The sequence below is a fragment of the Dipodomys merriami genome, unplaced genomic scaffold (assembly GCF_024711535.1).
Source record: "Dipodomys merriami isolate MVZ:Mamm:240054 unplaced genomic scaffold, mDipMer1.0.p SCAF_19, whole genome shotgun sequence".
In the NCBI taxonomy this organism is placed as follows: domain Eukaryota; kingdom Metazoa; phylum Chordata; class Mammalia; order Rodentia; family Heteromyidae; genus Dipodomys; species Dipodomys merriami.
This window is the reverse complement of record NW_027203270.1, coordinates 5,434,631-5,452,792: the sequence shown is the minus strand read 5'-3', so window position 1 is coordinate 5,452,792 and position 18,162 is coordinate 5,434,631. Positions and strand designations below refer to the sequence as shown.

At 40.2% G+C, this 18,162-nt stretch overlaps 2 protein-coding genes across 3 annotated transcripts in view; both read right to left on the bottom strand.

Moving 5' to 3' along the window:
• Brip1 (BRCA1 interacting DNA helicase 1) overlaps positions 1–759 on the bottom strand; it is a 112,685-nt gene extending 111,926 nt beyond the window's left edge. Inside the window, 1 exon segment of the mRNA XM_070026729.1 lies at positions 656–759. Within this exon segment, the coding sequence (XP_069882830.1) occupies positions 656–748 (93 nt within the window). The 5' untranslated portion in view covers positions 749–759.
• A 6,421-nt stretch (positions 760–7,180) lies between these two features.
• The window catches only part of Ints2 (integrator complex subunit 2), a 62,355-nt gene continuing 51,373 nt past the window's right edge, over positions 7,181–18,162 (bottom strand). For both annotated transcript variants that reach the window (XM_070027072.1, XM_070027073.1), the window contains exons 18-25: positions 17,378–17,579; positions 15,968–16,093; positions 15,280–15,478; positions 11,940–12,191; positions 11,101–11,208; positions 10,863–10,968; positions 9,498–9,674; positions 7,181–9,405 (exon numbers count right to left, since the gene is read on the bottom strand). In XM_070027072.1, the coding sequence (XP_069883173.1) occupies positions 9,236–9,405; positions 9,498–9,674; positions 10,863–10,968; positions 11,101–11,208; positions 11,940–12,191; positions 15,280–15,478; positions 15,968–16,093; positions 17,378–17,579 (1,340 nt within the window). In that variant the 3' untranslated portion in view covers positions 7,181–9,235. The remainder of the gene's footprint in view (positions 9,406–9,497; positions 9,675–10,862; positions 10,969–11,100; positions 11,209–11,939; positions 12,192–15,279; positions 15,479–15,967; positions 16,094–17,377; positions 17,580–18,162) is intronic.

The window sequence follows — 18,162 nt, the reverse complement described above, 5'->3', positions numbered from 1 at the left end:
TTATTTATATTGTATTAGTTATATTAAGCAATCAAGAGATAATATAGGATATACAGGTAGAATATATATGTGTGCATATGTGAGTGCAAATAGTGTACCATTTTATACTAGAGATCTATGGATTTGCAGATTTTGGTATCTAAGGTGGGTCCTGGAACTAATCATTACAGGTACCACAGGTTCAGAGGGATTCATTAAAGTTCCAAATGAGGGCTGGGAAGGTGGCTCAGGGGAAGAGCGCTTGCCTTGTATGCCTGAGGCCCTGGGTTCGATTCCTCAGCACCACATAAGCAAAAAGAAAAAAGCCAGAAGTGGCGCTGTGGCTCAAGTGGTAGAGTGCTAGCCTTGAGCTGAAGAGCTGAGGGACAGCGCCCAGGCCCAGAGTTCAGGCCCCACGACTGGACCAAAAAAACAAAAACAAAACAAAAAAATAAAGTTCCAAATGAGCTAATTTGTCAAATGCTATTCCTATGGAGAGAGACTAGTTGTGACCAATTACTTTGCTAAAGGCTTGATGATCTTCCAAATGAATCTAGCAAATAGTCTCAATTCATTTGCAATGTGGGTCTATGGATAATGTATAGTAACAAAGTACATGTTAGGAATCATAAGCATCTGTATCCTAGTAAAGATTTAACTGCTGAAAAATACTTACAGAATTCATCAAAGCAAGCTGTGATGGGTAAGCTTTACAAGGAAAGATAATTTTCACTCCACCAATTGTGTATTCACAACTCATTGAAGACATTCTGCTTTCTTTACTTCAGACTCCAAGCTGCAAAAGAAATGAAAATCATTGTTGAAACAATGTAATCCAAAGAAATCCAGACACCCAACAATAAGATGAAAGTCTGGAAAAAAATATTGGAATTATCTAGGAACTGGTGGCTCACGCCTGTAATCCTAGCTACTCAGGAGGCTGAGATCTGAGGATCACGGTTCAAAGCCAGCCCGGGCAGGAGAGACCGTGAGACTCCTATCTCCAATAAACCACCAGAAAACCGGAAGTGGCGCTGTAGCTCAAGTGGTAGAGCGCTCGCCTTAAACTGAAGAACTGAGGGACAGCGCCCAGGCCCAGAGTTCAAGCCCCACGACCGACCAAAAACAAAAAACAAAAAAACAAAAAAAAAAGAAAAGAAAGAGAGAAAGAGAAAAAAGGAAGGAAGAAAAAAGGAAGGGGGGAGGGAAAGAAAAAAATTTGAGTAAGTATATAAACAAAACAAAACAAATAGGCTGGGAATGCGGCTTAGTGGTAAAATGCTTGCCTAGCATGCATGAGGCCGTGGGTTCCTCAGTATCACATAAACAAAATACAATAATAATAAATTGGAAAAAATAGAAGCAAAAAAATTTCCCAGCCAGTGCAGGTGACTCATCCTATAATCTTAACTACTCAGTGGGGCTGAGATCTAAGGATCCCTATTAGAACCAGTCCAGGCAGGAAAGTCTATGAGACTTATCTACAATTAAGCACCAAAAAGCCAGAAGTGGACCTCTGGCTCAAGTGGTAGAATGTTAGCCATAAGAAAAAAAAAAGTTCAAGGACAGTACCCTGGTCCTAAATCCTGACTTCGAGCCCCAGTAGCAACACGTACACACAAAAATAAATAAAAATTTCCTAGTCTAGCTGGGCGATAGTGGCTAAGGCCTGTAATCCTAGCTAATCAGGAGGCTGAGATCTGAAGATCTCAGTTCAAAGCCAGCCCAGGCAGCAAAGTCTGTGAGACTCATTTCCAATTAACTACCAGAAAACTGGAAGTGATGCTGTGGCTCAAAGTGGTAGAGCACTAACCTTGAGCAAAAAAGCTCAGGGACAACACCAGGCCCCCAATTCAAGCCCCACCACTGACAAAGACAAAAAAAAAAAAAAAAATCCTAGTCTAATAAAGATATCAAAGTAGTCAAAATCCATTGCATTTCTTCCGTCTATGAAATCTGGACTTAAATCTCTTGCTCCACCCCGATTTAGCTATGGCACTGGGGGTATGAATTTTTCATGACTTTAAGTGTCCTCATACATGCAACAAGAATAGAAAGAATACCCCAATAGAACCATAGTAAAGATTATGCAAAATGATGTGCAAACACACCAAAAGATTAAGCATGAGCTCTTATAATAATCCAGATGGGGCAATCAATCTACAGAACACAAATAAGTTCCTAAGGCAACTTTTTCCAGTCCCACAGCAGCACACTTTTCCTTCTTTTCTGCACAAGCCTCTTGCCCATCTGCAGTGCTCCAAGCTATAGATCATGAGTCAGGAAGCACAGGTTCTACCTTAGGTTTTAAAAAGGGTCACATAATATTACCTTTGTCTTTTCATTTCTCTAGTCTAAAAATATTATCTATAATAATCCCTAATTTATAAACTGGCTTGGGCGCCAGTGGTTTATGACTATAAGCCTAGTAACTCAGGAGGCTGAGACCCAGCAGTTGGCGTTTCAGAGACAGCCCACACCGAAGTCTTTTGGTCTCCATCTCCAATTAACCAGAAAAAGGCAAGGCTATAGATGTGGCTCAAGTGGTAGAATGCAGCTGTGAGCATAAAAGTTTAAGTGGGAGTGTTAGGCCCAGAGTTCAAACCCCAGAACCATAATGTCCCCTCCAAAAAAAATTTTTTTAACTGTCCTCGGGGGAAAATATCTAAGCACATGATAGGTTCTCAGTAATTATTTAAAAGTCAGAATAATGGAAAGAAGATGAACTCTGAGGGTAAATCTAAAATCTAATTCCACTGTGCGAATCACTTAAACCATCAGACTTTGTTTCTTCATATAGGCAATTAAGATAATACAATGTAGCTAACAGGGTTTAAATGAAAATTAGCCAAGACAGAATGTGCCTAACCCCAAATGGGACACCAAAGTGATTCACTGTGGGCTTCACTTCTAAATCACTTTCCTTAATCATCCATGGTTAGGCTTCAGACCTTGACCTTAGAAGAATACATGCGCAAGTTTCTTTGCATGGTTGCATTTTTCTGAGAAGTCCAGATCTCTCTTCCTATAATTCCTCAGGAAATCAAGAAGAGAAATCTTTTCATCAACTCAGTAAATCTGGCAATAGTGAAAAACACGATGACTTCAATCTAGGACTGGAAATGGTTAAAATAGTGATTCAATAGGTTACAAATCAGTTCATCCACAGCATGTGTGTTCCAAAAGAGAAGCACTATTGAAAGGTATTTTCCAGTACTAAAAGTGATTCTACCTAGGGGGAAAGAAAAGGAAAGGCTGACATTGTCCAAAAAAAAAATGAATGTACTCATTATCTGACTTGTGACATCTTAATAATAACAATTTTTTTTTCTAATGATTCTCCCCATGATTTGTAGTGCAAAGTTCTGAGAATGTGGCTCGGTGAAATCTAACCTCAGCCATGGATGACAAGATTACACTTGTAATCTTGAACTCAGGGCCTGGGGTAGTCCCTAGCACTCCACCACTTTGAGCCACAGCTCCAATTCCAGTTTTCTGGTAGTTAATTGGAGATAAGAGTCTCATGGGCTCCCTTTTTGGCCAGGGTTGCCTTTGAACCCAGATCTCCCAGATCTCTGCCTCCAGAGTAACCAGGATTACAGAGCGCCTCCAGCCAGGGGCTTTAGTTACTCTCTTTCAATAGCTGCCATTTAACAATGCAGTTTATGAATACAATGTATCTTGATCAGTGTCACCCCTTTCAACATTTCCACCCGCCTTTGAGCCACCCCTTCCCTTACTTTTCTTATTTTTCTTAATTTTGGAATAACAATAGATTCTTGACTGAGTTCTCTCTCGCTTCCCCCACTTCATTCTCTCTCCTTGACTCCACCCCCCCTTGCAGGTACCTATTTTCAGTGCTTGTTTGTTTTTAATTGTTTTTATTCTTATGCTAAAGGTGATATATAAAGAGGTTATAGTTACTTAAGTCAGGTAATAAGTACATTTCTTTTTGGACAGTGTCACCCCTTCCCTAGCTCCCCATTTTTCCATCCCATCCCCACCCACAACATAGTGTCTAGTGAGTACCTGCTGCATTTGTTCACCCTTTGTCCCTCCAAGGGTGCTTATTTTGTTTGGTTTTGACTTTGTCTTTCTAAGGAATTAACACTATTTGAGACCTTCTAACTACTCTGGAGGCTGACATCTGATGACCAAAGTTTAAAGCCAGCCGGGGCAGGAAAGTCCATGAGACTCTCCTATCCAGTGATCGAGCAAAATGCCAGAAGTGGAACTGTGGCTCCAAGTGTGTTAAAACGACAGCTTTGAATGGAAGAAGCTCAGGGACAGCGCCCAGGTCCTGAGTTCAAGACTTGGTCTGTGTCTCACACCCTCTCTCTCACTCCTGACGCTCTCTCCCGGCCCATGCCTGGCCACAGCAGGGTTCTGCATCTCAGAATGTAGAAGCATCCCGGTCCAAGGCCTAAAAGAGCAACTCCCACCTGTCTCCGCCCATCCGATTTTCTCCCCTCTGCCAAAGTCACTTTCAGACCAGGACCGGCTCCCCCTCCCCCACTATTCCCGTCCCCCTTGCACCGCCCTCCCCCCCACCCCCCCAGGCCCGGGTGCGGGGTCCAGGCCTACGGCTTGCAGGGCCGGGCGCACCCGCCGCCGGCACGCCAGGGATTCCCCACTTGCCTGTGCCCGGCGGGAACTGAAGCAGCGCGGACGGGGCGCCGAAGACCAGACCCGGAGAGGAAGGGGCGGGAATGAAATGCCGGCTTCTGAGAGGAGAAAGTGCAGATCGATTCCCAGCGGAGGAGAAAGGAAACAGGTCGTAATCACTCCGCTTCTCCTCGCGGGGCGCCGCCACGGCCGCCACCACCACAGGTGGGTTTCACAGCGCCTCACGATTCCCCGCCGCCGCGCTGCGCTCTTCGGCCCCTCACAACGCAGTCCCAAACGAATTCCCGCCTCCCACCCCTCGGCTCCCAGCGCCCAATCGCCGAGCGAGTTCAAGCAACCAATCAACTGTGAAGACCAGGAAGCAAGCAGCCAATCGTAGCACGCAGTTAGCGCGCCGACACCCAACGGGGCCTCCGAAATAAAAGCGGACGGCCACACCGGAAAGCAGCCACTCATTGGGCACGCGCGAGGCGGGCTCTGGATGTTTGCTTAAAGGAAAGGTGTCTTCTCCCTGTCACTTGAAACTGGGGAGAACTCAGGCAAGCCCCGAGACCCGCAGGCTTCTGAAGTACTTAGACAACAGGAGAGGAAACTGCTTTAAGCTGTGCCAAGGTCTCTCTGAACATTCGGCAGTGCCACTCTAAACTTCCCAGATCTCTAGTACTCAAGATCTTGGAAGGGAAAAAGAAACAAAAAACAAAAACTGAGCTACGCTAGCAACTACTTATGTAATAACCAGCGGGGCCCCGATAAGCTTGGAGCTTTGGAGGTCTGAGGTTGGAGGTTTGCAAACTAATTGTTGGTTTGCAGACCAGCTAATAAAGTCGGGGCTGCCCACTGGAGGCTTGGAGGTTTGGTGGTCAAGGCTGCTGTTGGTTCTGGGTATCGAGCCCAGGACAAGCAGTGGCAGGCCCCCTTTCTGGTGTAAATAGTGTAAATTTTTTTTTGTCACCTTAACCATGCCTTGATGGACTGTCTCTGTCTTTGGAGGTAATAATTCTTACAAGAAATAAACCAGGCTGGGAATGTGGCTTAGTGGTAGAGTGCTTGCCTAGCATGCATGAAGCCCTGGGTTTGATTCTTAGATACCACATCAACAGAAAAAGCCCAAAATGGGCACTGTGGCTCAAGTGGTAGAGTGCTTGCCTTGAGCAGAAGAAGTTCAGGGACAGTGCCCAGGCCCTGAGTTCAAGCCCCAAGACTGGCAAAAATAAAAAAAAAATTAAGGGAGGGGAAGAAGACTCCACATTGTGCTTTTAGGAATTTTGTAATGTGCTAATTCAGTATTTGGATAAGCAAAGATGAAAGAGTGATTTACTTTCACAAGCATGTAATAATTTATAAAAACCAAATCCTTAAAAAATACAGGTATAACTAGTTTGCTTTCACTCTTCCTTTGGGTAGTATTGAGCATGAGACCCAGAGTTTTTACATTACCTATTAGGTAAAATGCTCTACCACAGGGGCTGGGAAGGTGGCTCAGTGGTAGAGTGCTTGCCTTCCATGCAGGAGGTCCTGGGTTCGATTTCTCAGTACCACATATGCAGAAAAAGCTGCAAGCGGTGCTGTGGCTCAAATGGTAGAGTGCTAGCCTTGAACTGAAGAGCTCAGGGACAGTGCCGAGGCCAAGTTTAAGGCCCATGACCACCAACCAAAAAAGAAAGAAATATTTTAAAGTAAAAAAGAAAACAAACTGCTCTACCACTGAGCTACAGCCTGACATTACCACTTCTTATTTATTTTTGGTGCCAGTCCTAGCTGGGCTTTTTTGTTCAAGGCTCTACTACTTGAGCCCAGCTTCACTTCTGGCCTTTTGTAGTAAATTGGGAGTCTCACAGACTTTCCTGGCTGGACTGGCTTTGAACCACAATCTTCAGATCTCAACCTCCTGAGTAGCTAGGATTACAGGTGTGAGCAACCAGTGTCAGGCTCCCTATTAACTTTTTTAAATATCTGATCTTTAAAATAACAGCTCCAGAATAATTAGTCTGACTCTCCTCACCTAAATCCTTATGGATGATAGACATGTACCACCATGCCACCTTTTTTTTGCTGAGATGGGGGGGGGGTCTCCTCAACTTTTGTCTTCCTGGCTTGAAACCAGCAAAGCCCTAAGGGAACCAGAACTTCAGCAGTTCAGACGTTTTATTTATTTATTCATTCATTCGTTTGTTTTTTACTAGTCCTGGGGCTTGAACTCAGGGCCTGAGCATTGTCACTGAGCTTCTTTTGATCAAGGGTAGCACTCTACCACTTAAGCCACAGTGCCACTTCCAGCTTTTCCTATTTATGTAATCCTAAGGAATCAAACCTAGGACTTCATGCATGATAGGCAAGCACTGCACTACTAAGTCATATTCTTAGGCCAGTTCAGACTTTTAAATTCTTACTGTCATGTCTTACTGGCATAACAGAAAGAGGTACTTCTAAATTCTGGAACTGGACAGTCCTGAATTGCAGTCTATTGTATGGTTCCTTTCAGGGCACAGCAGTGAAGTAAAACACAAAAAAATTACAAGTCCATTTGAGAAACAATATGAATGTTTATAAATCAATATTCAAAATAGGTGCACACATCTGTTTTCACTTGAATAAAAAAAATCACATTATGACAAATTTTATAACCTTAACTTAAAATACAGGAATATTAACAGTTACTAATGTATTTACATTTTATTTACATCATCAACAAATCTGATGAAAAACAGCATGTTATTATTTTAACACAGCAGGTTTTGACCAGTCTTTGAAAGTTGATCAAAGAAATGTGTACCATTAGAAAACATACTTCTTCAACCTTTTCTGAACTCCTAGTGGATACCTATTCAAAGAAAATATTCCAAGGCCTCAGTTTAAAAACAAAACAGGTGCAAGTTGTATTTGATCTTAAGAGACTACAAAACTGCCTTGTTTAAAAATATGAAAATTCTTATGCTATTTTTAAGCATATTCTTTTAGTCTTCACATCAAAATTACTTAATTGAACATTATGTATCTAATAAAAAGTTATAAATATTCTGTCACACATGAAAATATGCACTTCATGATTGGAAACAGATACAAACCAGTTTTTATAGAATACCCTTATATGAGGTAGGGCCAGTAGAACCCCAGTTTATAAAGAAGGAAAATAAGATAGAACTATTTGCTAGTGAAGGGCTAAAGTAAAAATTTTTTTAAAACTTTCTTATTAGCTTGCCTTTACAGATGAAGAGGTCTATTTGGAGTGGAAGGGTGGGAAGGAATATGACAGGTATATCTCAGAAAGCAAAGAGAAGTACCTTCTACATTGGATGCTAAAAAAAAAAAAAAAAAAAAGGATGATGGGTTGGGTGCCAATGTCTCATGCCTGGAATCCTAGCTTCTCAGGAGACTGAAATCTGAACATCATGGCTTAAAGCCAGCCCAGACAGGACAGTGCATGAAACTCTGATCTCCAATTAACCACCAAAAAGCAGGAAGTGGAGCTGTGGCTCAAGTGGTTAAGCACTAGCCTTGAGCACAAAACACAAAAGCTCAGGGACCTAGGACTGAGTTCAAGCCCCAGATGGCACAAAAAAGAAAAAGGAAAAAAAAAAAAAAAGATAGGTTACCTGAACATAGGATTGCAAAATCCTTCAAAATACAGCATTTCCCACATTTTAGTTTTTCCTGAGGTTCAGACACTGTACATATTTTCTTATTCAAAGATCTCCCCAAAGTAAAATGTGAATTATAATCCTGATATAAACTGAGCTATCTAATCCAGTAGGTTTTATTGCTCTAAACTTCATTTATTTGATACACACTCCACCCTCTGAGAATGAGATAAGTTAATAAACCATTATAAAAATAAATCTTAAAAAATAAAATAAATGAGCCTTCCTTTCAGGTTCTTCACACAAAGATGTTTTTGAAGATACTTTTAAACCAGTATCTTAAATTCCAAAGTATTCAAGTATCTCTTTAAACATATGGCTTCAGATTTTAGTAAAAATTGAAGCTTATATCTGAAATATTTAAACCTTATCTGTAATTCCATGGAAATCATTAACAAAAGCTATTTTTTAAGACTTCTCAATAATATTTCTTGAGAATTAGCGTTCCAACCTGCATCACTATTACTTGCACTACAAGTAGTTTGACATTTTATTTGGGTATTTAACTCCTAATTTTTTTCTGACTTCTTCCTTTCTTTGATCCTTTTTCTCTCTCCTATCGTTCTATCTTTGTGGAAATCTACTAAAACCTCACAGTCAAAAACTGCAACTGTCCACACAATCATTTTTATAAGGAATTAAATTAAAGGCATGACAGTCTTTCTTCATTTCAATAGCAAAGCAAAAGGCTAAATTCCTTTTTCAGTAACAAGGTCCTTAAATGTGCTCCCAATTGGGCAGGGGAGCAGGGGAGGAAACCTGGGTGCTACAATATACACATACCAGGAGAGGAGATCCAAAGATATGTCAATCAAATGCAAGCAAGCATAATTCCTAGATAGTTTTAAACGGTGTTCATATTCAACTGAACCATTTCACCAGTTCCAAAACTGTTCCATTACTGTCCCATTAGAGTTACTTTAAGATGCAGATCCGTGCTGGGTACAGGTAGCAAACAGCTTCATTTCACTGTTGTTGCTTTAATTTTTTTTTCAAATTCCACTAACACTCATGTTTATTATTTCAATTATTGTGCTTTCAATACAATGACAGAGCTGTACATCAGGATCCATGCTTCCAGCATCCCTGGATCCATTTTTGTAAGATGATACTTTACAGATTTGAGACCATCCACTTGGTTTTTCCTTTATTTGTTGAAGACCTAAAATAATAGGAAGGACAAAGCAAGAAATAATGAAAAGAATTCTGTCTTTAAGATATTAAGATAATTCTTGAAAGTGAGTTACCACTTACGTGTAATAATTGGGTCAATGTCTCTGGTCTGAGTGGCAACATCAGAGGCACACACTTGCCCTATTTGAATCAGCAAAGACATAATATCCTCATACAGCGGAGGAAACGCTCTACAAAAAGAGACCAAACTCGGGAGAGTTGGCATGAAAAAAGCATACCGCTTAGCCTGTGTTAAAACTGTTGGAAAGAAATGAAACAGACATTTTACATTGGAAATATAAATTCAATATAGCAGCCTGTACAATGAACTAGTACCATATTCTGTTGCACGTTTTCTAAGATCTACCCAATGCCTGCCTTAGGCAGTTCAATCACCCAAGGAATGAGCATCTTATTATGCTCAAAAATAATTGTGAAATAAATGTGAAACATTTGAAAAAACTATAAAACTGAGCATTCATCATCTGAACATGTACAGTAAATCAGAATTTGTTTCTTGCTGACAATTACATTCTTTCATTGAAGTTGCAAAATTTTATGAATTAAGAAGGTATTATGAGAATTTCATGAATTAAGAAGGTACTATTATGACACTTTTCGTAAAAATACTCTTAAATAAAATTTAAATAGGTTAAAAAAAAACATATTCCAGGCCACACAGCAGGATGTGGTAAAGCTGGGTGATATAAACTCTTAACCACCACAAATTATTACAACATAAAGTAAATGCAATAGAAGAAAAAATTGAACAATATTATGGGAATATTGAGAGTTATAAGTTAACTAAGCCTTAACTTTAAAGGACTGAACATTGTTATCATTTATATATCATATGTGATTTGTGTATGTGTGTGTGTGTGTGGTTTGGTTTTTATGGTGCTAGTAATCAAGCCTAGCACCTTTACATATGCTTGTCAAGTGCTCTACCACTATGGTGGTTAAAATGTTAGCAAACACTGTAGAACTTAACTAATAATTATGTCTTTTTTATATATATAATTATATATCATATACAGTAATAGATGATATATAATTATATTTTTCTAGAACTCTGGATATTTGTAATAAATCATAATTTCTTTCCTTCTGATAATTATTTTCTCTCATCTTCTACACTATCACTTTGGTTTTTTTTTTTTAACAAGAACATATTTTAGTAAAACAAGGTTAAAGGAGAAATAAATGGAGAAGGGAAATATTTCCCACTCTTCATGAAGGAAATAAGAATTAAAGACTACTCACACATTTAAATACAAAAATTTCCAAAACAATAATAATTCAAAAGATGCTCCAAGTTAAACTACTAGTAATGTATGTTATGTCAGACTGTCCCATAGCAACATAAAAAACTAAATCACTGAACTCAAAATATACATACTAATTTGTGGTACTAGTTGTTGCTATTGATGCTGATTGGCTACACACCTGTTAGCAATGTTCCCATGACATTGACAGCTAAGCGAGCCACACTAAGTGACTTGGGTAATGCGTACTGGATACATAAGTGAGAAAGCAACTGGATAGCAAATATCTGCAATACAGAATCAAAACAATACATAGTCCACAAGAAAATATGAAATACTAAAAATTATAAAATGCTTTATGTAACTTGCAAGACTCAGGAGAGATCAGAATTCTCTCAAAGCTCCAGAATGCTCATTACCTGTTTCTCAAGTTCTGGTTGTGCAATAAGCTCAGGGATAAAATCCAGACAGATGTGCATAGATGGGATACCTGCGACTGTCAGAGGCAAAAGCTCACAGGGGTAACCCTGGCTCAACGAGAAAGGAGGGAACAGGTTAGAAATAAAGCCAATACAGATAAATGTTTCACTTCCTTTCTGTAAGAACTGCTCAGAAAGTTACCAGTTACGGTGTAAGAACATGTATCTTGGCATTTCACTTTTCTGGAGGAGGAGGAAGAGGACTACAAGGAGGACGATGACTACAAGGAGGACGATGACGAGGACGACAAGGAGGACGATGACGAGGACAACAAGGAGGAGGACAACTAGGAAGAAGAGGAGGAAGAAGAAGCAGAAGAAGATGATGAAGAAGAAGGAGGGGGAGGAAGAAGAAGAAGAAGGGAGAGAGAGGAGAAGAAGGGGGAGGAGGGGGAGGAGAAGAAAGAGGGGAGAGGAAGGGGGCAGGAGGAGGAGAAGGAGAGGGAGGAGGAGGAGGGGAGGGGGAGGAGAAGGAAGGTGGGAGGAGAAGGAGGGGGGAAGAAAAGGGGAGAGGAGAAGAAGGAGGGGGAGGAGGAGAAGGAGGGGGGAGGAGGAAAAAGGAGGAAGAAGAGGAGGCAAAAGAGAAAGAAGGAGTTATTTGAACCCTATATTATACTGAAAAAAAAAACCTTAAAACTTTGGATCTTTCCCCATTTTTCCAAAGACTATGATCATGTGTGTATCTTTCTTTTTTAAATATTAGTCCATATTAATTTAGTATACAAAACTCCCAAGAAAAGTAAAGTTCAAACACAAATCAGCACTCTTTGGAAACACACCTGAAAGTGCACAAGCTTAGCAATATTGGGATCTGCGATGTACATCTGGTGCAACAGACAACAGATAAGGCACTGAACTTCTCGAAGGTTGCACAGCAGGTTGTCTTCTCCTTCTTCCAATTCTTTATTTGGCATGCTGGTGGTAATAACACTTTGAACACTCCTGAGCAAGCTGTCTGGACTGACACCTTTTGCTTTTTCCTCTTCTGTAGGCAAACAAATCTCTAAGAGAATCTGGACAGCTGCACTATCCTACAACAAAAATAGAGAGTGTACAAAGTTTCTGAGAACTTGATCTGAAAAACAAGTATGATTTTTCTCACATTAAAAAAATGTCAAGGGGGTTGGGAAGGTGGCTCAGTGGTAGAGCGCTTGCCTTGCATGTATGAGGCCCTGGGTTCGATTCCTCAGCACCACATAAGCAAAAAGAAAAAACCCAGAAGTGGCACTGTGTCTCAAGTGGTAGAGCAATAGCCTTGAGCTGAAGAGCTGAGGGATAGTGCCTAGGCCCAGAGTTCAGGCCCCACAACCGGACCCAAAAAATAAATAAATAAAAGAATGTCAAAACAGAGCTTGGTATCAGTGACTCATACCTGTAATCCCAGCCACTCAGGAGGCTGAGATCTGAGGATTACTGTTTGAAGTCAGCCAGTCAGGAAAGTCTGTGAAACCCTTATAACCAATTAAATCACAGAAAAAGCCAGAAGTAGCAGTGTGGCTCAATTGGTAGAGCGGCTAGCCTTGAGCAAAAAGAAAAGGAGCTCAAAGGCAGTATTGAGGCACAGAGTTCAAGCTTTAGGACCAGAAAAAAAAGTCAAAATAACTAATAAAGTGGCAGTTATTAGAGCAGAAGTTGAACAATTTATAGAGCAGTGGTTCTCTTTTAGCATTATGAAATCCTTAAGTAATTGAATAAAAAACATCCACACCTCTTGTACAATAGTAAAAATGAAATGAGTTAATATAGGTAAAGAACTTAGGCTGGCACTCTGCATATAGTAAGGTTTATACAGATTTAAACAATTACAATCCATAATCCTTTTTCTTAATTCTTAGGGAAATACTTGTATTAGAACTCAGAATTTTCTTTAATATTACATAGTACTGCCAACAGAGATTAAGGCACATCTTATAATTGAACATTCTAATATTTCTACAGTAAAATGAACCAATATTCACATTAAATGAGATAAAGTCTATAATTAGGATCACAAAAATTTCTTACCAGACAAGTTCACATCAGGTCTAGTATTTTACCAACTGAATTTCAAAAGAAACTCCTTGCTGGGCCTCAGTGCCTCATACCTGTAATCCTAGCTACTCAGAAGGCTGAGATCTGAGGATCACAGTTGGAAGACAGCCATGAGACATTTATTTATTTATTTATTTATTTATTTATTTATTTATTTATTTATTTATTTCGTCAATTGTGGGGCTTGAACTCTGGGCCTGGGCACTGTCCCTCAGCTCTTCAGCTCAAGGCTAGCGCTCTATCACTTGAGCCACAGCACCACTTCCGACTTTTTCTGCTTATGTGGTGCTGAGGAATCCAACCCAGGGCCTCATGTGGTGCAAAGTAAGCACTCTGCCACTGAGCTACTTTCCCCACTTCCATAAGACTTTTATTTCCAATTAACCAGTAATAAGTGGGAAGTAGCTCAAGTAGTAGTGTTAGCCTTGAACAAAAAAGCTCAGGAATATTGTAGCTGCTCAGGAGGCTGCAATCTGAGGATCGTGGTTTAAAGACAGCCTAGGCAGAAAGGTCTGTGAGGCTCTTATCTCGAATTAACTACTCAGAAAAAGACAGAAGTAGCACCATGGCTCAAGTGGTAGAGAGCTAGCCTTGAGCACAAAGAGGCTCAAGGATAGCACCCAGGCCCAGAGTTCAAGCCCCAGGACTCACAAAAAAATTTTAAGGACTGAGAAAGTGGCTCAGTGGTAGAGTGCTTGCCTTGCATGCATGAGGCCCTGGGTTCAATTCCTCAGCACCACATAAACAGAAAAAGCCAGAAGTGGCACTGTGGTTTAAGTGGTAGAGTGCTAGCCTTGAGCAGAAGAGCTCACGAAGAGCTCCCAGGCCTAGAGTTCAAGCCCCATGACCAACAAAAAAAATTTTTTTTAATTTATATTTTAACAAAATATAAAGGTGTTAAAGGCAAATCTGAGATTTTATTTGTATCTTCACTCATCTAACACATATTTATTAGATGCCTACATGCCCAATACTACACCAGGGATATAGCAGTGAAGAAGAAAAAATCCTTTGTTATTTATTTCTTAAAACAAAGATGGTAGAAAGAAAAAAAAATAACAACAAATGGTGGAGACAGACAACAAACAGAAAAGCAAATGTATATAATGGAATGTTAGGAGATAATAAATACTATGACAATTTGAGCAATTCAGCTTTAGATTTAGAAAAGTTTTTTTTTTTTTTGGGGGGGGGGGTCCGGTTGTGGGGCCTGAACTCTGGGCTGGGGCGCTGTCCCTCAGCTCTTCAGCTCAAGGCTAGCGCTCTACCAATTGAGCCACAGTGCCACTTCCGGCTTTTTTCCTTTTGCTTATGTGGTGCTGAGGAATCGAACCCAGGGCCTCATGCTTGCAAGGCGAGGAAAAGTTTTATAACTGTGTAAAAGTTTAGCCACTTTTTAATAATTCAGGATAACAGATGACAAAATACTAAGCAATTTGATATCTTCAAAGTAGCAAAGTAGAAAGATCTTAATTTGTAATGCATTTTTTTTTTAATCTAGTAGCTAGGATCATAGGCAGGAGCCACTGGTGCCTTTCTGCTCTTTTTTTTTTTTTTTTTTTGGTCATGGGCCTGAACTCAGGGCCTGGGGCACTGTCTCTCAGCTCTTCAGCTCAAGGCTAGCTCTCTACCACGTGAGCCACAGCACCACTTCCAGCTTTTTCTGCTTATGTGGTAGCTGAGGAATCGAACCCAAGAACTCATGCATGTGAGGCAAGTACTCGACCACTGAGCCATCTTCCCAGCCCCTGCTCCTTTAATTCTGAAGAGAATTGTGCTACAGTATCTGAAGGTTATGTAGACTTCTGACACTCAGTTTACAGAAATAAATGTGTTGTGCTTTTCTAAAACATGAGTAAACAGACAGCTACTAAATTTATATTATTCCTGGGTTATTTCTTGCATGCAGAATCCATCTGATACTCAAACACAAAGGTAATATCAATATAATAGATTCTGCAATGAAAGGAATGCATACTGTATTTGTTTCTGTGTTACTCACAGAAAGCATAATGTATCATCCACTTAATTGATTCCACTTCTAGGAAAGCCCTTGTCCTTATGACATTTTTTTTTAACAAAATTTACCTGTGCAGCCAGTAATGCATTTTTCAGTTCTTCTCTGGTAACTTCTGGGGCATCAGTTTGTCCAACTAAACCTATTGTATTATTCTGGGAAGGTCTATCTTGCTCTGCTGTTTCCTTCAAATGAGCACTAAGGTAGGCTTTAGACGCAAGAAGATAACCATTCAACATATGTAGAGTAATATCCATCAATGGGGGGCACCTAAACAAAGAAGGAAAAGATACAGAAGAGAGTGAAAATGTGTAACTTAGTCAGAACATGCTCTAAACACACTGCTAAAATACTTTAAAAACTGAATAGTACAGTACAGTGACTTTTCCCACTGAAACATTCATGCCCAAAATAAAAGGTGAATAGGAATGTATTATTTTTTACATTTCAAAGATTACATAGTAGTATTGCTTCATTTAATCAGCAATATAAATTATAATGAAAACTTTAGAGAAAAGATCTTTTTTGCAGAAAATGACACCACTAGCATATCTAAGATAGGAGGTCTGACTTAAAGATAGAAAAAGATAGGAGTTTATCTTTGCTGTCAATCACTCTTGGTTTATTATACTTTCTAAGTTTCTGGCTCTTGTTTACCATTTTGGTTGTTTACACTTTGGGGAAGCATTTGTTTCAGGAAGGGATACAACATGCCAAACACATGTTATTTTTAAAAAGTGAAATTCAAGTGACACATACCTGTGAACCCTGGGATCACACCTGAGCACAATGAGTGGGTCTATCATGAGGTCATTCTGAGTATACTTCTGTTGTCGTACAAACTTTATGGAAGGCTGAAGTGCATTAACTGTCATCACCCACAGCCTGATAAGAAAATAATCACAGTTCAAAGCAGCTATGTTATCATTCATACGTACAGTTATCTGGTCCTTCGCTCATGTTATTTTCAGAAAAAATTTTGAAAACAGATACAAAGAAACTTAAAAAACTAGAACAGAGGGATTAAGAAGGAAGACTAATAATTCTGTGTATCTTTTGTGTATGTGTGGGCCGGCTCTGGGGATTGAATTCAGGGCCTGGGCATTGTCCCCAAGCTTCTTTTGCTCAAGGCTAGCACTCAACCACTTGAGCCACAACTCTACTTCTGGCTTATTTTGAATAGTTTATGAAGATAAGAGTCTCCCAGACTTTCTTGCCTGGGCTGCCTTCAAGCAGAGCTCCTCACATCTTAGCCTCGAGAGTAGCAAGGATTATAGGCATGAGTTACAGACATGAGCCAGCAGTGCCCAATGTTTAGCTTATTTTTTTTTTTTTTTTTTTTGGGTCCGGTTGTGGGGCCTGAACTCTGGGCCTGGGCGCTGTCCCTCAGCTCTTCAGCTCAAGGCTAGCGCTCTACCACTTGAGCCACAGCGCCACTTCCGGCTTTTTTCTTTTTGCTTATATGGTGCTGAGGAATTGAACCCAGGGCCTCAGGCTTGCAAGGCAAGCGCTCTACCACTGAGCCACCTTCCCAGCCCTGTTTAGCTTATTTTTAAGATATGATCCCATTTACTTTTTCTGAAGCTGGCCTTGAACTGCAATTATCTATCGCTGTCCTTTACAATTCTTTTATTACAAATCTTCAGAGAGGAATTACATTGTCAAATATCAAAAAGATATTAATTATCTATACACGTATATATCAAACATATATATATATGTGTATATATGCACGCACGCACACACACATATACACAGTCTTGTCAGAATATATTTTTTAAATTCAGGGCCTTCTATATGTAGGCAGGTGCTGTTCCACGTGAGACATGCTCCCACCTTTGTGAAGACTGTGTTAGACAATTAAGTTTAGCTTATTTTATATATATATATACTTTTTTTTGAGGGGGGGTGGTCCAGTCGTGGGGCCTGAACTCTGGGCCTGGGCACTGTCCCTCAGCTCTTCAGCTCAAGGCTAGCGCTCTACCACTTGAGCCACAGCACCACTTCTGGCTTTTTTCTTTTTGCTTATGCGGTGCTGAGAAATCGAACCCAGGGTCTCATGCATGCAAGGCAAGCGCTCTACCACTGTGGCACCTTCCCAGCCCAAGGTTGTTATATTTTATTATAACACATACTTCTTTATTACATGCAACAACACATTAAATGTACCTTCTAGGCATCACAGTATTAAGAACCATCCATAATTTGTTGACTGTTTGAAGAATTCTCCGCGGAACCCCTGAGTTCAGCAGCTGGTTCATATTGGATGTTAATACTCCTGCATATGGTATAAGTTCACTGGCAGAGAGCAGAGTCAGGTGTTCTATAATCTGCATCACTTGAGTATGACTTACTGGGACAGCTGAAAATGCTAACAACAAAAACAAAAACATTAGTAGTCATAACTTACATTCGTACAGTTTATCAAAAAAGGAATGACACTGCTTGGTCTCTTACACTACAGGCCAAACAAATCAAGAAAACAATGTTGCTAAAAAATAAAGCATTCTGGGGCTGGGAATGTGGCTTAGTGGTAGAGTGCTTGTCTAGCATGCATGAAGCCCTGGGTTCAATTCCTCAGTACCACATATAAACAGAAAAAGCTGGAGGTGGTACTATAGCTCAAGTGGTAGAGTGCCAGCCTTGAGCAAAAGAAGCTCAGGGACAGTGCCTAGGCCCTGAGTTCAAGGCAAAAATAAATAAATAAAATATTCTTACTTTTAAATCACATTGGTGACCGAACAATACACTTCCTTATGTTATTCAGATTGATTTTAAAAGAAGGACTGAAATAGAAAAATAGGCCAAAGTATTGCTTGTGGTAGTTTTTCATCTGAAAAGTTCCTTGATTCTTTCCTTCAAGTAGCCCATTTATAAGTTGTGAGCATCCAGTGCGATGTTACTAGAACTATTCTCTCCAACAGAGTTCAAGAACCATAGCAACTAATGGGCAA